At 40.4% G+C, this 23,450-nt stretch overlaps 1 protein-coding gene across 2 annotated transcripts in view; it reads left to right on the top strand.

Annotated features, from left to right (window-relative positions):
• The first annotated feature begins 12,027 nt into the window (after positions 1–12,027).
• exosc1 (exosome component 1) overlaps positions 12,028–23,450 on the top strand; it is a 48,556-nt gene continuing 37,133 nt past the window's right edge. For both annotated transcript variants that reach the window (XM_034188855.1, XM_034188856.1), the window contains exons 1-7: positions 12,028–12,056; positions 21,328–21,443; positions 21,511–21,585; positions 21,663–21,751; positions 21,829–21,862; positions 21,936–21,986; positions 22,065–22,149. In XM_034188855.1, coding sequence (XP_034044746.1) covers positions 12,029–12,056; positions 21,328–21,443; positions 21,511–21,585; positions 21,663–21,751; positions 21,829–21,862; positions 21,936–21,986; positions 22,065–22,149 — 478 coding nt within the window. In that variant the 5' untranslated portion in view covers position 12,028. The remainder of the gene's footprint in view (positions 12,057–21,327; positions 21,444–21,510; positions 21,586–21,662; positions 21,752–21,828; positions 21,863–21,935; positions 21,987–22,064; positions 22,150–23,450) is intronic.

Here is a 23,450-nt window from a genome sequence, read left to right as displayed (position 1 = left end):
AGATCAGTGGTGTGGACCAGTGAGTGATCCAGTAATATATACAGATCAGTGGTGTGGACCAATGAGTGTTCCAGTAATATATACAGATCAGTGGTGTGGACCAATGAGTGATCTAGTAATATATACAGATCAGTGGTGTGGACCAGTGAGTGATCCAGTAATATATACAGATCAGTGGTGTGGACCAATGAGTGTTCCAGTAATATATACAGATCAGTGGTGTGGACCAATGAGTGATCTAGTAATATATACAGATCAGTGGTGTGGACCAGTGAGTGATCCAGTAATATATACAGATCAGTGGTGTGGACCAATGAGAGATGCAGTAATATATACAGATCAGTGGTGTGGACCAATGAGTGATCCAGTAATATATACAGATCAGTGGTGTGGACCAGTGAGTGATCCAGTAATATATACAGATCAGTGGTGTGGACCAATGAGTGATCCAGTAATATATACAGATCAGTGGTGTGGACCAATGAGTGATCTAGTACTATATACAGATCAGTGGTGTGGACCAGTGAGTGATCCAGTAATATATACAGATCAGTGGTGTGGACCAGTGAGTGATCCAGTAATATATACAGATCAGTGGTGTGGACCAATGAGAGATCCAGTAATATATACAGATCAGTGGTGTGGACCAATGAGTGATCCAGTAATATATACAGATCAGTGGTGTGGACCAGTGAGTGATCCAGTAATATATACAGATCAGTGGTGTGGACCAATGAGCTGTCAAGTAATATATACAGATCAGTGGTGTGGACCAGTGAGTGATCCAGTAATATATACAGATCAGTGGTGTGGACCAATGAGTGTTCCAGTAATATATACAGATCAGTGGTGTGGACCAATGAGTGATCTAGTAATATATACAGATCAGTGGTGTGGACCAGTGAGTGATCCAGTAATATATACAGATCAGTGGTGTGGACCAATGAGAGATGCAGTAATATATACAGATCAGTGGTGTGGACCAATGAGTGATCCAGTAATATATACAGATCAGTGGTGTGGACCAATGAGTGATCCAGTAATATATACAGATCAGTTGGTGTGGACCAATGAGTGATCCAGTAATATATACAGATCAGTGGTGTGGACCAATGAGTGATCTAGTAATATATACAGATCAGTGGTGTGGACCAATGAGTGATCCAGTAATATATACAGATCAGTGGTGTGGACCAGTGAGTGATCCAGTAATATATACAGATCAGTGGTGTGGACCAGTGAGTGATCCAGTAATATATACAGATCAGTGGTGTGGACCAATGAGTGATCCAGTAATATATACAGATCAGTGGTGTGGACCAATGAGTGATCCAGTAATATATACAGATCAGTGGGTGGACCAATGAGTGATCCAGTAATATATACAGATCAGTGGTGTGGACCAGTGAGTGATCCAGTAATATATACAGATCAGTGGTGTGGACCAGTGAGTGATCCAGTAATAATACAGATCAGTGGTGTGGACCAATGAGAGATCCAGTAATATATACAGATCAGTGGTGTGGACCAGTGAGTGATCCAGTAATATATACAGATCAGTGGTGTGGACCAATGAGCTGTCAAGTAATATATACAGATCAGTGGTGTGGACCAATGAGAGATCCAGTATATATACAGATCAGTGGTGTGGACCAATGAGCTGTCCAGTATATATACAGATCAGTGGTGTGGACCAGTGAGTGATCCAGTAATATATACAGATCAGTGGTGTGGACCAGTGAGTGATCCAGTAATATATACAGATCAGTGGTGTGGACCAATGAGAGATCCAGTAATATATACAGATCAGTGGTGTGGACCAGTGAGAGATCCAGTAATATATACAGATCAGTGGTGTGGACCAGTGAGTGATCCAGTAATATATACAGATCAGTGGTGTGGACCAGTGAGAGATCCAGTAATATATATAGATCAGTGGTGTGGACCAATGAGAGATCCAGTAATATATATAGATCAGTGGTGTGGACCAGTGAGTGATCCAGTAATATATACAGATCAGTGGTGTGGACCAATGAGCTGTCAAGTAATATATACAGATCAGTGGTGTGGACCAATGAGAGATCCAGTAATATATACAGATCAGTGGTGTGGACCAATGAGCTGTCCAGTAATATATACAGATCAGTGGTGTAGACCAGTGAGAGATCCAGTATATATATAGATCAGTTGGTGTGGACCAGTGAGAGATCAAGTAATATATACAGATCAGTGGTGTGGACCAATGAGTGATCCAGTAATATATACAGATCAGTGGTGTGGACCCAATGAGAGATCCAGTAATATATACAGATCAGTGGTGTAGACCAGTGAGAGATCCAGTAATATATACAGATCAGTGGTGTGGACCAGTGAGAGATCCAGTAATATATACAGATTAGTGGTTGGACCAGTGAGAGATCCAGTAATATATACCGATCAGTGGTGTGGACCAATGAGTGATCCAGTAATATATACAGATCAGTGGTGGGACCAGTGAGATATCCAGTAATATATACAGAATAGTGGTTGGACCAGTGAGAGATCCAGTATATATACAGATCAGTGGTTGGACCAATGAGCGATCCAGTAATATATACAGATCAGTGGTGTGGGACCAGTGAGAGATCCAGTAATAGATATAGATCAGTGGTGTGGACCAATGAGAGATCCAGTAATATATAGTATCAGTGGTTGGACCAATGAGAGATCCAGTAATATATATAGATCAGTGGTTGGACCAATGAGTTGATCCAGTAATAATACAGATCAGTGGTGTGGACCCGTGAGAGATCCAGTAATATATATAGATCAGTGGTGTGGACCAATGAGAGATCCAGTAATATATACAGATTAGTGGTTGGACCAGTGAGGATCCAGTAATATATACAGATCAGTGGTTGGACCAATGAGTTGATCCAGTAATATATAAGATCAGTGGGTGTTGGACCAGTGAGAGATCCAGTAATATATATAGATCAGTGGTGTGGACCAATGAGAGATCCAGTAATATATATAGATCAGTGGTGTGGACCAGTGAGTGATCCAGTAATATATACAGATCAGTGTGTGGACCAATGAGCTGTCAAGTAATATATACAGATCAGTGGTGTGGACCAATGAGAGATCCAGTAATATATACAGATCAGTGGTGTGGACCAATGAGCTGTCCAGTAATATATACAGATCAGTGGTGTGGACCAATGAGAGATCCAGTAATATATACAGATCAGTGGTGTGGACCAATGAGCTGTCCAGTAATATATACAGATCAGTGGTGTGGACCAATGAGAGCTCCAGTAATATATACAGATCAGTGGTGTGGACCAATGAGCTGTCCAGTAATATAACAGATCAGTGGTGTGGACCAATGAGCTGTACCAGTAATATATACAGATCAGTGGTGTGGACCAATGAGCTGTCCAGTAATATATACAGATCAGTGGTGTGGACCAATGAGCTGTCCAGTAATCTATACAGATCATGGTGTGGACCAATGAGCTGTCCAGTAATATATACAGATCAGTGGTGTGGACCAATGAGCTGTCCAGTAATATATACAGATCAGTGGTGTGGACCAGTGAGAGATCCAGTAATATATACAGATCAGTGGTGTGGACCAATGAGTGATCCAGTAATATATACAGATCAGTGGTGTGGACCAATGAGAGATCCAGTAATATATACAGATCAGTGGTGTGGACCAATGAAGATCCAGTAATATATACAGATCAGTGGGTGTGGGACCAATAAGCTGTCCAGTAATATATACAGATCAGTGGTGTGGACCAATGAGAGGATCCAGTAATATATACAGATCAGTGGTGTGGACCAATGAGCTGTCCAGTAATATATACAGATCAGTGGTGTGGACCAATGAGAGATCCAGTAATATATACAGATCAGTGGTGTGGACCAATGAGCTGTCCAGTAATATATACAGATCAGTGGTGTGGACCAATGAGCTGTCCAGTAATATATACAGATCAGTGGTGTGGACCAATGAGCTGTCCATAATATATACATATCAGTGGTGGGACCAATGAGCTGTCCAGTAATATATACAGATCAGGGTGTGGACCAATGAGCTGTCCAGTAATATATACGATCAGTGGTGTGGACCAATGAGCTGTCCAGTAATATATACAGATCAGTGGTGGTGGACCAATGAGCTGTCCAGTAATATATACAGATCAGTGGTGTGGACCAATGAGAGATCCAGTAATATATACAGATCATGGTGTGGACCAATGAGCTGTCCGTAATATATACAGATCAGTGGTGTGGACCAGTGAGAGATCCAGTAATATATACAGATCAGTGGTGTGGACCAATGAGTGATCCAGTAATATATACAGATCAGTGGTGTGGACCAATGAGAGATCCAGTAATATATACAGATCATGGTGTAGACCAGTGAGAGATCCAGTAATATATATAGATCAGTGGTGTGGACCAGTGAGAAGATCCAGTAATATATACAGATCAGTGGTGTGGACCAATGAGAGATCCAGTAATATATACAGATCAGTGGTGTGGACCAATGAGAGATCCAGTAATTATACAGATCAGTGGTTGGACCAGTGAGAGATCCAGTAATATATACAGATCAGTGGTTGGACCAATTGAGAGATCCAGTAATATATACAGATCAGTGGTGTGGACCATGAAGATGATCCAGTAATATATACAGATGCAGTGGTTTGGACAATGAGTGATCCAGTAAATATATACAGATGCAGTGGTTGGACCCATGAGTGGATCAAGTAATCTATACAGATCAGTGGTGTGGACAGTGGAGAGATTCCAGTAATATATACAGATCAGTGGTTGGGACCAGTGAGGAGATCCAGTAATATATACAGATCAGTGGTTGGACCATGATTGACCGTATATATACGATCATTGGTTGGACCATGAGTGATCCAGTAATATATACAGATCAGTGGTTGGACCAATGAGTGATCCAGTAATATATACAGATCAGTGGGTGTGGACCAGTGAGAGATCCAGTAATATATACAGATCAGTGGTGTGGACCAATGAGCTATCCAGTAATATATACAGATCAGTGGTGTGGACTAATGAGAGATCCAGTAATATATACAGATCAGTGGTGTGGACCAATGAGTGATCCAGTAATATATCAGATCAGTGGTGTGGACCAATGAGTGATCCAGTAATATATACAGTATCAGTGGTTGGACCAATGAGCGATCCAGTAATATATACAGATCAGTGGGGTGGACCAGTGAGAGATCCAGTAATATATACAGATCAGTGGTTGGACCAATGAGCGATCCAGTAATATATACAGATCAGTGTTTGGACCAATGAGGCGATCCAGTAATATATACAGATCAGTGTGTGGACCAATGAGTGATCCAGTAATATATACAGATCAGTGGTGTGGACCAATGAAGTGATCCAGTAATATATACAGATCAGTGGTGTGGACCAATGAAGTGATCCAGTAATATATACAGATCAGTGGTTGGACCAATGAGCGATCCAGTAATATATACAGATCAGTGGTTGGACCAATGAGCGATCCAGTAATATATACAGATCAGTGGTGTGGACCAATGAGTGATCCAGTAATATATACAGATCAGTGGTGTGGACCAATGAGTGATCCAGTAATATATACAGATCAGTGGTGTGGACCAATGAGTGATCCAGTAATATATACAGATCAGTGGTTGGACCATGAGCGATCCAGTAATATATACAGATCAGTGGTTGGACCAATGAGCGATCCAGTAATATATACAGATCAGTGGTGTGGACCAATGAGTGATCCAGTAATATATACAGATCAGGGTTGGACCAATGAGCGATCCAGTAATATATACAGATCAGTGGTTGGACCATGAGGGATCCAGTAATATATACAGATCAGTGGTGTGGACCAATGAGTGATCCAGTAATATATACAGATCAGTGGTTGGACCAATGAGCGATCCAGTAATATATACAGATCAGTGGTTGGACCAGATGTGATTCCAGTAATAATACAGATCAGTGGTGTGGACCAATGAGTGATCCAGTAATATATACAGATCAGTGGTTGGACCAATGAGCGATCCAGTAATATATACAGATCAGTGGTTGGACCAATGAGTGATCCAGTAATATATACAGATCAGTGGTTGGACCAATGAGTGATCCAGTAATATATACAGTTCAGTGGTTGGACCAATGAGCGATCCAGTAATATATACAGATCAGTGGTTGGACCAATGAGTGATCCAGTATATATACAGATCAGTGGTGTGGACCAATGAGTGATCCAGTAATATATACAGATCAGTGGTTGGACCAATGAGCGATCCAGTAATATATACAGATCAGTGTTGGACCAATGAGTGATCCAGTAATATATACAGATCAGTGGTGTGGACCAATGAGTGATCCAGTAATATATACAGATCAGTGGTTGGACAATGAGCGATCCAGTAATATATACAGATCAGTGGTTGGACCAATGAGTGATCCAGTAATATATACAGATCAGTGGTTGGACCAATGAGTGATCCAGTAATATATACAGTCTGACGGGAGCGAGGAGTTCGCTTTGTCCAGGATTTCATCAAGGAAGATCTGCTGTCTTGAGAGAAACTTTGGCCAATAATAAAACAGAATAATGTGGCTTTTTACAAAGGCCACACTGCCGTCATCGACGGCCACATAGTTACAGCCTAAAAACAAAAATATAAGCACCTTAAGCTTGAAAATCTTCAAATCATTCAAATCATTTCAGTCCAGTTTGTTCTAATGGAATTACTAACACATTCAATGTATATTTGCAGTGTTACTTTTAGATGGGAAAACTTCCACCGTTAGTTAGGGACCTTCCTAAAGTTTCTCCTTACTTAGAGTAAGAAAGTTTACCTACCTTCTACAACTTTTTGTTTTTTTATATATATGTGTATGAATGTGTGTGTGAGCAACAATGCTTCTAAAATGCCACTTAAAATGATTGATGATTAATGCTTGAGGTGTAAGTGTCAAATGAAAGGCTCTGTTTTTATACTGCAAAAGTAGACAAGCACAATGCATTCTATTGCAGGAAACTCATTCAGATGAAATGGATGAACAATTGTGGACGTCTCAATTGGGGACAAAATGATCTTTTCACATGGTACTTTAAGATCATCTGGTGTAGCACTTTTATTCAACAGCTGCCAAGGAAAATAGTTAGTACAAAATTTGATGATAATGGCCACTGGATTATAACTGTAATTCAACTTGATGAATCTATTTTAATACTAGGGAATATTTGTGGTCACTGGTCATGGACGGGCTGTTTGGCTGGCTGTGTTTTCTGTGTTTCCCACCAGGTGGCGCGTGAGCGGAGCTGAGCATCTGGAGACCTCACCTGCAGCTCGTTTTCTCCTGATCAGGAGCTGCTGCATTTAAAGCCTGATTATGCAGTTGTTCATTGCTAGAGACTTGACATCTGGATATTTTTGAGATCTGATGATGTTATATGGATGCTGAAGCCGACTCGTGGTTGACGATTATGTCTGTGGTGAAGAGGAGAAATTGCTGAGGAATCCTTGAGGTCTGTTGTCAGACAGCACACTTCCTGAGGTAATTCACGTTCTCTAACTCTCATTATTAGAGCCTGCAAATTTGGCATTCCCTTGTGCCTCCCTATTTGAGCTGCTATGAAATTTGTTTGATCAGCTTCTACCCGCAGCTTGCAGTTGGAACTTTCTGTTCTGCACCTGCCGGTGAGATGCCTGATCCTAAATTTAGCCTGGAAGTTTTTGCTGTGTAAATCTGTTGGTGTTATAGAGTGTTTGGACTCACCTCAGTCTCTCCTCCTCAGAGAATCAGCTCCGTCGCAGTCACCTGGTGCCGGCTCTTCTCCTGGTCCAGTTGACGCTGTGGCTTCCTGCTGTTCTGCTCCCTGGAGCAGGCCGTGTCCTCCACTCCACAGACCGTTTGACATTATAATTTATTCTGCTCACTGTGTGTTATTAAATCTGTTATTCACTCCCTCTTTCTCTGCTTCTGTTGCGTTTGGGTCCGGTCAAACTCTGGGTCGGGCTTCAAACCCGCATCCAATCCCTAACAGTCACTGCAGCATTATGCTAAATAGAAAGCTGCTCTCTGAAATACAGGAAGTGCTATTATACTCAGAATTAAATATGCATCAGAAACATTGTTTTAGGAGGAGATTGTAATATGGTTAAAGATGACTGGCTTGACAGACATCCCAGTAAATATAATACTCCTCACCCTAATCTCATGTTAATGGATTACTGCATTTCCTTAAATCTTACAGACCCATGGAGACAAAGACAATACTCTTGGTTCAAACCAAACAGTTCAGCAAAATCCAGGCTTGATTACTCAAAAGTGGGAATTCTTAATATAAAATCTGTCAATACTCAATCTCTTATAGTATGCAACTCAAAAGAATAACATGGAAGAAGATCACACTATAAAAGACATACTTACCATTACCCTGGATTCCATAATATCAGAGAATAAGACTTCTGCAACTACAAGAAAAATTAGATAAAATATACAAAAGGAAAGCTCAAGGAGACTACATAAGATCGAGTCAAGTGGATGGAGGAAGGTGAAAAGAACACTGCCTATTTTTGCAGATTAGAAAAAGAGACAAGAACGTAAAACAATAAAATCTTTAGTGATTAATGGTGAGGAATGCTTTAATGAAACATCTATTGCAAATGAAATTACTAAGTTCTATCAAAATCTGTACACCTCCTCCTATTCGGCTCGAAAGGCTGAAAGCTTTCTGAAACAAATTAAACATATCCCACAAATTGAGTTTAAAGAAAACTGAGACATAAACCTTACTAAGCTTGACAAGGCCATTATGTGCTTAAACTTGATCATTCTCCGGGTCCTGATGGGCTGACTGGTAACTTCTATAGACATTTTTGGAAATCACTCAGAAACCTACTCTTTCAAATGTTTAATGAGGCCAGAGATAATTTAGCTCTACCAACAAGCATGAAACAAGGTATCATCACTTTACTTCCCAAACCAGATAAAGATATAAAATACTAGAAACTATTGCCAATCTCACTACTTGATTATAAACTACTTACATATATATATATATATATACTAACAGACTTAAAAAAGAAAATAGACACTATTTATTAAATGCAAACACAATCAGGCTTTGTGAATAAAAGATCTATACATAACATTAGATTGGTAAAAGACCTATTTAATTATAGTGACTTAATTGAAGACAGGATTCATTCTATTCCTTGACTTTTATAAGGCCTTTGATCAACTAGAGCATCAATTTCTTTTTCAAATACTGCGGGCATATGGCTTTGGACCTAAATTTTGTAATGTAATTGAAACATTCTATAGAGATACTACTAGTACAGTGACACTTCCAACTGGTACCACACCATGCTTCTCTTTAAATCAGGGGTAGGCAACCTGTTCCAGAAAGAGCCATGAGGGTGCAGGTTTTTCTTTGCAGCCACTGACTCCACCAGGTGATTTTACTGATTAATACCACTTGAGCAGATGGAATCAGTTAATCAGTGAAATCACCTGGTGGAGTCAGTGGCTGCAAAGAAAACCTGCACCCTCATGGCTCTTTCTGGAACAGGTTGCCTACCCCTGCTTTAAATGGAGTAAAACAAGGATGCAATATTTCACCATTCCTATTCATTATGGCAGTTGAAATGTTGGCCATTATGCTTAAAAATTAAAGTATAGAAAAATTTAACATTTTTAGTAAACAGCTTGTGATTAGTCAACTTGCTGACGACGCAACTGTCTTCCTCAAAAATTAGAACAAATTCCTGTAGTATTAAACTTAATTGACCTCTTCTCTGAAGCATCTGGTTTGACACTTAATCGTAATAAATGTGAACTTATGGCCATACACGATTGTAACTTATAGAAGCATATAATATTCCAATAAAATCTGTGTAAAATATCTGGGCATTAGTCTAACTAAAGATACTGATGCAAGTGACTCATTAAATATACACCCAAAAATTAATCAGTGTAAATCTAAGTTGATTCTTGGCTACAACGAGACCTAACAGTTTTTGGACGAACATATTTAACTAAAATGGAATCTCTAGCAAGATGTATTTATCCAGCCTACTCCATGGCGATCCCAGACAAATCAATAAAAGCCATAAACAAGCTCAACTTAACTTTGTCTGGAAAAACAAAGTTCACTATATTAAAAAAAATCTGAAACCATAAAAGAATACGAGGAAGGTGGACTTCAAGTAATTGACCTTGAGTGTTTAAATACTGTACTAAAAATAAAATGGTTAAAATCTTTCCTAACATCTGGTTCTGCCTCTCCAACGGCCTATTTGATAAAATGGAGGTAGGTATGAATTCATCCTTAGATGTGATTTTAATGTTGATAAATTACCAGTTAAACTATCATCCTTTCATAACAAGTCCTGTTAAGCTGGAAATTTATGTACAACCACAATTTACCTCCACATCAAACCCCAATATGGAACAACAGAAATGTACTTTTCAATAGAAAATCTATTTTCTTGCAGAACTGGATGGATAAAGGAGTGTAGTCGATACGCCATCTAATAGATGACCAAGGGAACTGGTATCATTTGAAAACGTTTGCACCCTACACAGTATTACATGTCGAAGGGCAGAATTTAATTAAAATCTCCAAAGCAATCCCTCAAGCTCTCAAACGCCTAATAGAGAGCATGGAACTGGACAATCTTCCTGCTCCTAACCTCCCAAACCTTCTATGAACAAAATTTCTTAGAAAAAAATATACCCAACAAAACTCTCAGAAAATGTCTAAATGTCTAAATAATCAATTATTCCCCATAAAACCAAATAGAAACTCAATCATCCAAAAATTTTCTGAAGGGAAATTAAAAAAGTAGAAGTGAATATCTAAAATTTTCCATTAGTCCCAAAACAAAAGAAACACACTTTAAAATTTTAAATGAAATTTATCCATCCAGGGAACTGCTTAGAAAAAGATTTAATATTGAACAAAACAACTGTATATCTGTGATAACGACATTGAAACAACCGAACAATTTATTTTACCAGTGCATATATTCCAGGACATTTTGGGAGGACTTATGGAACTGGCTATCTTCAAGAATCCAGCTACAAGTGATCTGAAATGGGATGATATGTTTTTGGTATTTTTTCAAGAGACACTGAAACAAGAAATGTGCTGAAACAATATCTATTGTTAGCAAACTATTTTATAGATACATGTAAATGTAAGAAAGTAAAGCTCATTTTCACAGTTTTTTAAAAAACAAATGCAAGATAACTATGTAAAAAAAAAATCCCTTAAACAGATGACATGTAAAATGCACTATTTCTGATGGAAGCCATAAAGATCTACAACTTTTTGCTGAATGTTTGTATATGGATGTGTATCTTTGTGTGTGTGTCTTCTTTTCTTCTTTTGTAAGTTAACCGTGCCTTGTAAACCGCACTAGAATGTTTCAAATTGTTAAATGCCAAGATGGTTTGTACATTTAATCCTTTTGGAAAAGGAAAAAAAGAAAGCGCCCGGCTTCAGTTACAGCCAATCAGAATGCCGCTCTCGAGAACGATCCAATCAGAGTAAGGCTTACTAAGGGGGCTTTAGATCCGGCCAATAGTAAATGTAAAAATGCGTGTGTGTTTTTTTAAATCTCTGTTTCTCATGATAATACTGAGAACGTTATTGTGGCCTTGCTTTTTGTTCGTTTACTGTTTGTTATTGCATTTGTTGAAATAAAGTTTTGAGAAAAAAAAGATACTAGCCTCCATTTTGGAGCGAGATTTCCGTCTCCTAAACGACCAATAGGAGAGCAGCGCTCGCGCCACATCAACGTGAGGCTGACGTCAGCGTCCCGGCCACCAACCAATCACAGGCTAGGAGAGGAGAGAGAGCCAGTATCTGGGCCGGCTGGCAGCCTGATTGAAACACCCTCCCATGTCGACACAAGCATCCAACCAATCAGCTGCTGGTCCACGCCTTCTCTTCCAGTTTGTTCTTCTTCTTTAGGGAAACATGGCGCCCGTGAGCTGGTGTGTTCCCGGTGAGTGTCTCCTCCAGCCGTTATAGAGGGTTTTCAATTACGTGACCGATTTGCTGCAGGACAGGTACCGTCTCCATTCTGGATTACAAGGATGGTGGCGCGTGATAGAAAAATGGAGGAGATTGTACGGTTATTACGATGCTTTAAATCCTCAAGGGTAAAGCTATTATTGTGATAGATGTGTAGCAGTTGGTTCAGTGGATCTGTATCTTATACCAGATAGTGAATTTAGTGGTGATGTAACGAACTGGCCGACAGTGTCACACTGCGATATTGTGAACTAGGAAGCTGCCGACCAGGTCACAGCCTCGCCGGCCTCCTGCAGAGCATCACAGCGGAGCTCTGAAAGCGGAGGTCGTCTTGAAGTTCTGAGTGATTTCTCTCACCAGGTGCTGGAAGGGCAGCTTGTGGATCAGCAGCTCGGTGCTCGAGGACCAGAGTGTAAATAAGCATCCGTATTGGAAGCGTTCTTGTGTATAGGTATTAAAGGCACTGCGCTGCGGTGGTTTGAATCATATTATTTAATAGATTACAATTTGTTCATGTAAATGGGGAATCTTCTTCACAGACTAAGGTTAATTATGGAGTTCCACAAGGTTCTGTGCTAGGACCAATTTTATTCACTTTATACATGCTTCCCTTAGGCAGTATTATTAGACTGCATTGCTTAAATTTTCATTGTTACGCAGATGATACCCAGCTTTATCTATCCATGAAGCCAGAGGACACACACAATTAGTTAAACTGCAGGATTGTCTTACAGACATAAAGACATGGATGACCTCTAATTTCCTGCTTTTAAACTCAGATAAAACTGAAGTTATTGTACTTGGCCCCACAAATCTTAGAAACATGGTGTCTAACCAGATCCTTACTCTGGATGGCATTACCCTGACTCTAGTAATACTGTGAGAAATCTTGGAGTCATTTTTGATCAGGATATGTCATTCAATGCACATATTAATCAATCAATCAACTTTTTTCTTATATAGCGCCAAAATCACAACAAACAGTTGCCCCAAGGCGCTCCACATTGCAAGGCAAGGCCATACAATAATTATGAAAACCCCAACGGTCAAAACGACCCCCTATGAGAAGCACTTGGCCACAGTGGGAAGGAAAAACTCCCTTTAACAGGAAGAAACCTCAGCAGAACAGGCTCAGGGAGGGGCAGTCTTCTGCTGAGACTGGTTGGGGCTGAGGGAAAGAACCAGGAAAAAGAGATCGATCACTAATGATTAAATGCAGAGTGATGCATACGGAGCAAAAAGAGAAAGAAACAGTGCATCATGGGAACCCCCCACAGTCTACGTCTAAAGCAACATAACCAAGGGATGGTCCCAGGGTCACCCGATCCAGCCCTAACTATAAGCCTTAGCGAAAAGGAAAGTTTTTAAGCCTAATCTTAAAAGTAGAGAGGGATCTGTCTCCTGATCTGAATTGGGAGCTGGTTCCACAGGAGAGGAGCCTGAAAGCTGAAGGCTCTGCCTCCCATTCTACTCTTACAAACCCTAGGAACTACAAGTAAGCCCGCAGTCTGAGAGCAAAGCGCTCTAATGGGGTAATATGGTACTACCGAGGTCCCTAAGATAAGATGGGACCTGATTATTCAAAACCTTATAAGTAAGAAGAAGAATTTTAAATTCTATTCTAGCATTAACAGGAAGCCAATGAAGGAGAGGCCAACACGGGTGAAGATAGGCTCTCTCCTGCTAGTCCCCGTCAGTACTCTAGCTGCAGCATTCTGAACCAACTGAAGGCTTTTTTAGGGAACTTTTAGGAACAACCTGATAATAATGAATTACAATAGTCCAACCTAGAGGAAATAAATGCATGAATTAGTTTTTCAGCATCACTCTGAGACAAGACCTTTCTGATTTTAGAGATACTGCGTAAATGCAAAAAGGCAGTCCTACATATTTGTTTAATATGCGCTTTGAATGACATATCCTGATCAAAATAACTCCAAGATTTCTCACAGTATTACTAGAGATCAGGGAAATGCCATCCAGAGTAACGATCTGGTTAGACACCATGCTTCTAAGATTTGTGGGGCCAAGTACAATAACTTCAGTTTATCTGAGTTTAAAAGCAGGAAATTAGAGGTCATCCATGTCTTTATGTCTGTAGACAATCCTGCAGTTTAGCTAATTGGTGTGTATCCTCTGGCTTCATGGATAGATAAAGCTGGGTATCATCTGCGTAACAATGAAAATCTAAGCAATACCGTCTAATAATACTGCCCAAGGAAGCATGTATAAAGTGAATAAAATTGGTCCTAGTACAGAACCTTGTGGAACTCCATAATTAACTTTAGTCTGTGAAGAAGATTCCCCATTTACATGAACAAACTGTAATCTATTAGACAATATGATTCAAACCACCGCAGCGCAATGCCTTTAATACCTATGACATGCTCTAATCTCTGTAATAAAATTTTATGGTCAACAGTATCAAAAGCAGCACTGAGGTCCAACAGAACAAGCACAGAGATAAGTCCACTGTCCGAAGCCATAAGAAGATCATTTGTAACCTTCACTAATGCTGTTTCTGTACTATGATGAATTCTAAAACCTGACTGAAACTCTTCAAATAGACCATTCCTCTGCAGGTGATCAGTTAGCTGTTTTACAACTACCCTCTCAAGAATCTTTGAGAGAAAAGGAAGGTTGGAGATTGGCCTATAATTAGCTAAGATAGCTGGGTCAAGTGATGGCTTTTTAAGACATATTAAACAAATATGTAGGACTGCTTTTTTGCATTTGTGCAATATCTCTAAAATTAGAAAGGTCTTGTCTCAGAGTGATGCTGAAAAACTAATTCATGCATTTATTTCCTCTAGGCTGGACTATTGTAATTCATTATTATCAGGTTGTCCTAAAAGTTCCCTGAAAAGCCTTCAGTTAATTCAAAATGCTGCAGCTAGAGTGCTGACAGGGACTAGAAGGAGAGAGCATATTTCACCCATATTGGCCTCTCTTCATTGGCTTCCTGTTAATTCTAGAATAGAATTTAAAATTCTTCTTCTTACTTATAAGGTTTTGAATAATCAGGTCCCATCTTATCTTAGGGACCTCATAGTACCATATCACCCAATAGAGCGCTTCGCTGTCAGACTGCAGGCTTACTTGTAGTTCCTAGGGTTTGTAAGAGTAGAATGGGAGGCAGAGCCTTCAGCTTTCAGGCTCCTCTCCTGTGGAACCAGCTCCCAATTCAGATCAGGGAGACAGACACCCTCTCTACTTTTAAGATTAGGCTTAAAACTTTCCTTTTTGCTAAAGCTTATAGTTAGGGTTGGATCAGGTGACCCTGACCATCCCTTAGTTATGCTGCTATAGACTTAGACTGCTGGGGGGTTCCCATGATGCACTGAGTGTTTCTTTCTCTTTTTGCTCTGTATGCACCACTCTGCATTTAATCATTAGTGATCGATCTCTGCTCTCTTCCACAGCATGTCTTTTTCCTGGTTCTCTCCCTCAGCCCCAACCAGTCCCAGCAGAAGACTGCCCCTCCCTGAGCCTGGTTCTGCTGGAGGTTTCTTCCTGTTAAAAGGGAGTTTTTCCTTCCCACTGTAGCCAAGTGCTTGCTCACAGGGGGTCGTTTTGACTGTTGGGGTTTTCCGTAATTATTGTAAGGCTTTGCCTTACAATATAAAGCGCCTTGGGGCAACTGTTTGTTGTGATTTGGCGCTATATAAATAAAATTGATTTGATTTATCCTCAATGGTATTTTTATGTATTCTTATATAATTTTATTGCCGAATCAAATAAGATAAAATTCTGGGAGCAGTGGATTTCTGGTAGCGGTGGATCTCTCTCAGCACCACGGTGCTGTGAGGCTTCTTCACACCGACGTTGAAGCTTCTGCAATTGTTCGCCAAATGCACGTAGCGTAACACAGCGGCCATCGTGTCGTAATCCAGAATGGCCACGGGACACAAAATGACGTGACAGACACGTCACATGAAAACCCTCTATAGTGGCTCCTTTAGCCGTTATAGTATCTCTTCTAGCCATTATAGGTTAGCACGGACTTTACACCGAGCGCCTTCTGGTGGCCATTTGTGGCCGATGAAAACACCTCCGAGCTCAATACAAGTACATGTAATTTGGTCACTTTTCAAAGGCTTCAGACTCGTCAATAAAGTCAATTTAATGTACAGTGGTTCTTTTCAGATCAGCTTGGTGTAAATAAATCTCATCGTTTCAGGCAGTGAGACCGTCAGCTGGCTGTGAGAAGCAAGTTAGAGACAAAACAAAACCATCTGATTTCAACAGACAATCAATGCAGGTCGAGGTGGTTTTCATCGGGCGGCCAGTTGCGGAGGTACGAATTCCCACTTTTGGATTGGCCACTTCGCCGGAAGTGACGTGGCTCCGCGGCAACCCATAGTGTCTCCTTTATCCGTTATTTATTTAACTTTTAGGTTAACTTTTCAGGTCTTAAAAACGATGGCAATTTCAAAGTGTTTAAACAGGACAAATCAGATATGCTGAGCGACTTTTTGCAGACCTACTGAACTCAGTAAGATTGACATTAGTGAGTTTTGAAAAGAGTTTGGATGATTCAACACCCAGACCCCTTAAAGTCATAGAAGAAAGTCATGACCAGACTGAAGAATGCAAATCAAGTGGTTAAAACATCAGTGTATGTGATGACCTGAGGAAGGACGAAAGAGCTTAAAAAAACCAGGACTAGGAGGGCCTCTGGAGGTTCAGGCTGAAAGGTCCCCCCTGGAACGAACACAAATGGACCATCCAATGTAGAAAAGACTGTCTGTGTACATTTGAGACACACACAGAACTGAAAACTGTGTCCATGTGTATGGCCCCAAACAGGTTGCGAACGGTGATAACAATGACGGCAATAGAAAGAAAAACTGGAAAGGAAGTAAGAAGCATATTGAATGGATAAAACAAAAGGAACTTAAGGTCATCTGCACCAACGCTGACTGTGTTAAGGTCCCCTAACACTTGCACGACTTTGATCCACGCACTTGCACGCACTCTGCCGTGCACAAGAGTAAACTCATTGTAAACTGTGCACGTACGCAAAGGAAATTTGAAATGTTCAAAACCTCCATCACAAATTAATTACATGAACTTCATGTGAACATTGCGCAAACAATTCAAAAACACTGCGTGTAAGTGCGAATGATTGTCAGTGCACCGCATCAGAGCGCAGCATGTCTGAACGATTATAACAAGACTTTTACAGCTACTTATAAGAAGGAATGAACATGCAGCTATTTTACCAAGCTATTACAATATAAACATTACAATACTTACCGTTTAAATGGTTCCAAATACGTTCTCCACCTCATGAAGTGCAGAGAATGGTGAAAAAAGCGGGCAGCTGGAATCAGAATCAGCATCAGAAAAGTTTTATTGCCATATGAGTGAATAAGTTCACAACATTAGGAAATTGCTGCGGTACTTGGTACTAACATTAAAAAAAGAGCAGTAAAACGAGTAATATATAATAAAACTTTACACTATAACGTTACAAAATGTACAGAATGTATGAGCTAAGATAAATAAATGGTGATAAATGGTGGTGATAGCAACATTGTAGAGTTCTAAAGGTTTTTGTTGAGGAGGCTAACAGCAGAGGGGAAAAAACTGTTCTTATGGCGGGAGGTTCTGGTCGGAAGGACCGTAGCCTCCTGCCTGAGGGGAGCAGGTCAAAAGGCTATATCCAGGTTGAGAAGGATCGGCTCCGACCTGAATGCCCCAGTGTCCTGGAGGTGTACAGGTCCTGAAGAGATGGAAGGTTGCAGCCAAACACTTTCTCGGCAGAGCGTACAATGCGCTGTAGTCTCTGTATATCATCTGGTCTCTGTATGGAACAGTCCCCTGTTATTCTGGAAGTGATTAGAGGCATTTTCAATAGCCACCTTGGACAGAAAATGATCAGTCTGCTATTAATAATTATTTTATATATGCAGCGTCCAGCGCACAACCTGTGGCATCAGTGAAACAAAGCACCGTGTCCAGCTGGGAACATAGCGGGTGGGATCGTCACGAAGTACGTGCAAGTGCGCGGATCAAAGTCCTGCAAGTGTCGGGGGGCCTTTACAAATATTATGGCTGAGTACCTTGCTGTTATACAGGAAGAAGAAACTGGACATTATAGTGCAACAACCTGACAGGTTATTGATCGTACGGGTCTGCAGAAGCCCACACTCTGCTTTGAAAAATAATGACAATTTGAACAATATGATGATGAGAGCTGTAGCACATGGATGAAAACGTGGACAAATTTGTAAAGCTTTTTTTTGGGGGGGAAGTATTACAGACTACATTGTCAGAATTATTTTGGACTATCTAACTGTTTTTCCAAGTTGGCTGAGAACAATTTTGGACTCCTATTTAAAGTTTGTGTTGGACTGTTGATGTCAAAGCAACAGTGATGAACACAAAAATGTAAGTCTCTTTTCTGTTGTTTATACAACCCCTGGCAAAAATGATGGAATCACCGGCCTCGGAGGATGTTCATTCAGTTGTTTAATTTTGTAGAAAAAAATCATATCACAGACATGACACAAAACTAAAGTCATTTCAAATGGCAACTTTCTGGCTTTAAGAAACACTATAAGAAATCAGGAAAAAAAAACTGTGGCAGTCAGTAACGGTTACTTTTTTAGACCAAGCAGAGGAAAAAAATATGGACTCACTCAATTCTGAGGAATAAATATGGAATCACCCTGTAAATTTTCATCCCAAAACTAACACCTGCATCACATCAGATCTGCTCATTAGTCTGCATCTAAAAAGGAGTGATCACACCTTGGAGAGCTGTTGCACCAAGTGGACTGACATGAATCATGGCTCCAACACAAGAGATGTCAATTGAAACAAGGAGAGGATTATCAAACTCTTAAAAGAGGGTAAATCATCACGCAATGTTGAAAAAGATGTTGGTTGTTCACAGTCAGCTGTGTCTAAAGTCTAGACCAAATACAAACATGGGAAGGTTGTTAAAGGCAAACATACTGGTAGACCAAGGAAGACATCAAAGCATCAAGACAGAAAACTTAAAGCAATATGTCTCAAAAATCGAAATGCACAACAAAACAAATGAGAATGAATGGGAGGAAACTGGAGTCAACGTCTGTGACCGAACTGTAAGAAACCGCCTAAAGGAAATGGGATTTACATACAGAAAAGCTAAACGAAAGCCATCATTAACACCTAAACAGAAAAAACAAGGTTACAATGGGCTAAGGAAAAGCAATCGTGGACTGTGGATGACTGGATGAAAGTCATATTCAGTGATGAATCTCGAATCTGCATTGGGCAAGGTGATGATGCTGGAACTTTAGTTTGGTGCCTTTCCAATGAGATTTATAAAGATGACTGCCTGAAGAGAACATGTAAATTTCCACAGTCATTGATGATATGGGGCTGCATGTCAGGTAAAGGCACTGCGGAGATGGCTGTCATTACATCATCAATAAATGCACAAGTTTACATTGATATTTTGGACAATTGAAAGGATGTTTGGGGATGATGAAATCATTTTTTCAAGATGATAATGCATCTTGCCATAGAGCAAAAACTGTGAAACATTCCTTGCAAAAAGGACACATAGGGTCAATGTCATGGCCTGCAAATAGTCCGGATCTTAATCCAATTGAAAATCTTTGGTGGAAGTTGAAGAAAATGGTCCATGACAAGGCTCCAACCTGCAAAGCTGATCTGGCAACAGCAATCAGAGAAAGTTGGAGCCAGATTGATGAAGAGTACTGTTTGTCACTCATTAAGTCCATGCCTCAGAGACTGCAAGCTGTTATAAAAGCCAGAGGTGGTGCAACAAAATACTAGTGATGTGTTGGAGCGTTCTTTTGTTTTTCATGATTCCATCATTTTTCCTCAGAATTGAGTGATTCCATATTTTTTTCCCTCTGCTTGGTCTAAAAAAGTAACCGTTACTGACTGCCACAATTTTTTTTTCTTGATTTCTTAGTGTTTCTTAAGCCAGAAGTTGCCATTTGAAATGACTTTAGTTTTGTGTCATGTCTGTGATCTGCTTTTTTTCTACAAAATTAAACAACTGAATGAACATCCTCCGAGGCCGGTGATTCCATCATTTTTGCCAGGGGTTGTATATTAATATTACAGTGGTCCCTCGCTATAACGCGGTTCACCTTTTGCGGCCTCGCAGTTTCGTGGACTTTTTTAGTCCAATTTTGCATGCTTTTTTCTTTTTTTTTTTTTTCTTTTTTTTTTTTTTTACAGCGCATTGTGTTCTGCATCTTCGTGAAGCAGGCCGGTCGCGGCACCGTGAAGGGAGAGTACGCGCATTGTGTTCTGTGTGTCTGTTTATGAGAATCTTCTCCCCCAGAAGAAAAAAGAGCGGCAACAACTACCCATAACTGTGTTCTTCACTCGGAAAAAAGACCCTGCACCGAGGTGTGACTCAGTGGAAAAAGATGTGACAGCGGTGCGGTGCCACAACGAAGAGGCGCGATCAGAGGAACTGTGAAATACTGGTCAGTCACTATTAATAATTTCATATGTGTCCAACCTCGTAGGTTGATCGTTAAATTAAATTCGTTAGTTCTAAAAGCCATCATAATTATTTATAGGAAAACGTTCTATTTTTATTTCTCAAACAAATGTTTGGGCCTGAAAACAGGTTGGTCTTATTTTTCTACTAAGGTTTGAACTTTGAGAGTGTTTACACACGAGAGAAAAGTGAGAAAATGTTAATGCCTGTTTGAGAAAAGTGTATAAAGTGTGTAGTGAGGGGTTTTACAGCCTTAAAACGTCTATAATAATTGTAAAAAAAATAGCACTGACTACTTTGCGGATTTCGCCTATCGCGGGTTATTTTTAGAATGTAACTCCCGCGATAAACGAGCGAACGCTGTGTATGAAATGACGAGTGTCTCTTTTAACCGTTATTTAAAACAAATAATGAATGTTTTTTCATTCTTTCAATGGAACAAATATTTCATGAGGTGAATGCTAGAACGTATCATTCAGAGGTATGTTCATGAAATATGAAATATTTGTACCATTCAACTCATAAACGTGACATACAAGCCACCAATCAAATGACAAGGATCCACTCAGCTGTTACATTATATATATATATGTGTGTGTGTGTGTGTGTGTGTGTGTGTGTGTGTGTACGTGTGCAATAGTGACATAAATATTTGTCTTTGACAGTGTCAGATGATCTTTGTATGATGAATTGATTCAAACTGGAAACAGGATCTAAGTTTGTCTGAGAAACATTCATGCATCGAGTTCTGATCTTTAAGGTGACAAACTGTGCAGTGAGAACGAGTGTGCCGCTGGTGCAGGAGTTTACTGCCGTCTTGGACACATCTACTCCTCAAGAGCAGGATACGTGCTGAAGAAAGACCAGGGCGAGGAGGTGAGAGGTGAGGGGGTGTGGTTGGGGGGAAGGGGCGTGTCCAGGTGACTAACATGTGTCTCTGTAGCTGCCGGTGATCTCGGTGGTGAGGAACACAGAAACACAGCTCCTCCCAGATGTTGGCGCCGTGGTCACCTGTAAGGTATGGTGTGCAGACGAAAGGTTTGGTTCCGCATCCGCTTTGTTTGTCTCCAGCCTTACTGCTCTTTGACTGGACAGGTGACCAGCATCAACTCCAGGTTTGCGAAGGTCCGCATCCTGTACGTGGGCTCTACACCACTGAAGGAGCACTTCAGAGGGATGATCAGGTAGAACGCTGCTCCACACTCGACCGCTTCCTGTGCTTTTGTGTGTTCTCTTCCTCGTTATGGCTCTTTCTCCACAGAAAAGAAGACGTGCAGGCGACAGAGAAAGACAAGGTTTGGACGGAGCCGTTGTTGACTCCTGTCGTCTGCCAGAAGCTCCGCTGTTTCACACCTTTTGTTCTTTCAGGTGGACACCTACAAAAGCTTCAGACCTGGTGACATCGTCATCGCAAAAGTGGTACAGAACTGGTCCTCAGCATTCTAAACTCTGTAATGTCCTGATGAGTTCCTGCTGACCTTTGACTTGTGATGTCAGATTTCTCTGGGTGACGTGCAGTCGACCTACCTGCTGTCCACAGCGGAAAACGAGCTGGGTGTGGTGGTGGCTCACAGCCAAGCAGGTGTGTTTCTCCACCTCAGCACCCTGTTTCAACACAAGGTGCCGCTGTAACTGCTTGTTTGTCAGACTTCCGCTGCTGTTTATTCTGTTACAAAAATACAGATTATCTTATGAGAGAAACAAACAAGCTCATTTCAAGCTTCATCCAGCCTTGACTGCACCTGCTCATCATTTCTATGATGCATCATATCATTCCTTGCAGCAGGCCCAGATATGACCAGCAGGTGGCGTATTATTTTACATAAAACAAATTTCAGTTTATTGAATTCAGTTCAATTAATTTCATTTATATAGCGCAAAATCACAGCAAAGTTGCCTCAAGGCGCTTCACACAGGTAAGGTCTAACACAGGGCTGTGAAAACTGCGGATCCGAGGAATTCCACAGATTTCATCATAGTGGGTTTTGTTAGTGTTGTGATCATCACTGAGTTTTTAAAATGCCTATCGCAAAGTGTTCTTTTTTTACGACATCGTGCAAGTTTTATAAGTCTGCAGACACTGATCTGTGTGTTACAGATAGAAATTTGTGTCCTCAGATCCACAGAACTCAGCGACTCTGATCTCTCAAAGCCTGGCTGTTGCGATAGTTGTAGTAAAGCGGGACTGGTTGATTGCTACAGCGATGCTTTGTGGCCGCTCCAAGCTAAATGCATGCGGACATCGCTTACTTTAAGAGCCATCAAGTTTTTAAAATAAGTATTTTGCAGCATGTCTGTGTCACGGAGCGACTTTGGAGAGAGGGAAGATGGCGAGAAACATGGTTTGAAAAAGTTTAGTAAGGACAAGAATCCGTGGAATTGGCGCTGGGTTGAATTTAAAGTTTGTCATCATGAACACAGATAAAAGAAACAAGAAAAGCTCACTGCATCTTGTGCCCTCAAGAAACATGATAAAAATTTTTTTTTTTTTTTGTCTCTGGAAAATAAACGTGCTGTTCAAACAGGATTTCAGACAAGATTAGGTGCCTTTTTTAAACGAATGTAGACTTTCATTGGAATAAAAGACATTGTGGCTTTGAATGAATTTATGGGAATTTACACAAGAATATAAATGACTTTTTTACTATAAGGTATGTTATTGATATTCTACCATGATTTTTCAAAATATGCTCCAAGCTTTAGCTCTGGTTTTTGAAATGCTTTAGGGCCCCTACACACACAGTGCAAATTTGGTCGATTTGCGCGTAAAGTGCGCATGAATCAGAAATCGTGTGCAAAATGTGTAAAATCGTAGCTGCCTCATACACCTGTTGCTACAACTATATACACACACCAGCTGTTGAGATCTGTGGATCTGGACGT

This window comes from Thalassophryne amazonica, chromosome 15, assembly GCF_902500255.1.
Source record: "Thalassophryne amazonica chromosome 15, fThaAma1.1, whole genome shotgun sequence".
Taxonomy (NCBI): Eukaryota; Metazoa; Chordata; class Actinopteri; order Batrachoidiformes; family Batrachoididae; genus Thalassophryne; species Thalassophryne amazonica.
The sequence above is the reverse complement of the archived record's forward strand: the minus strand, read 5'-3'. Positions and strand labels throughout refer to the sequence as shown.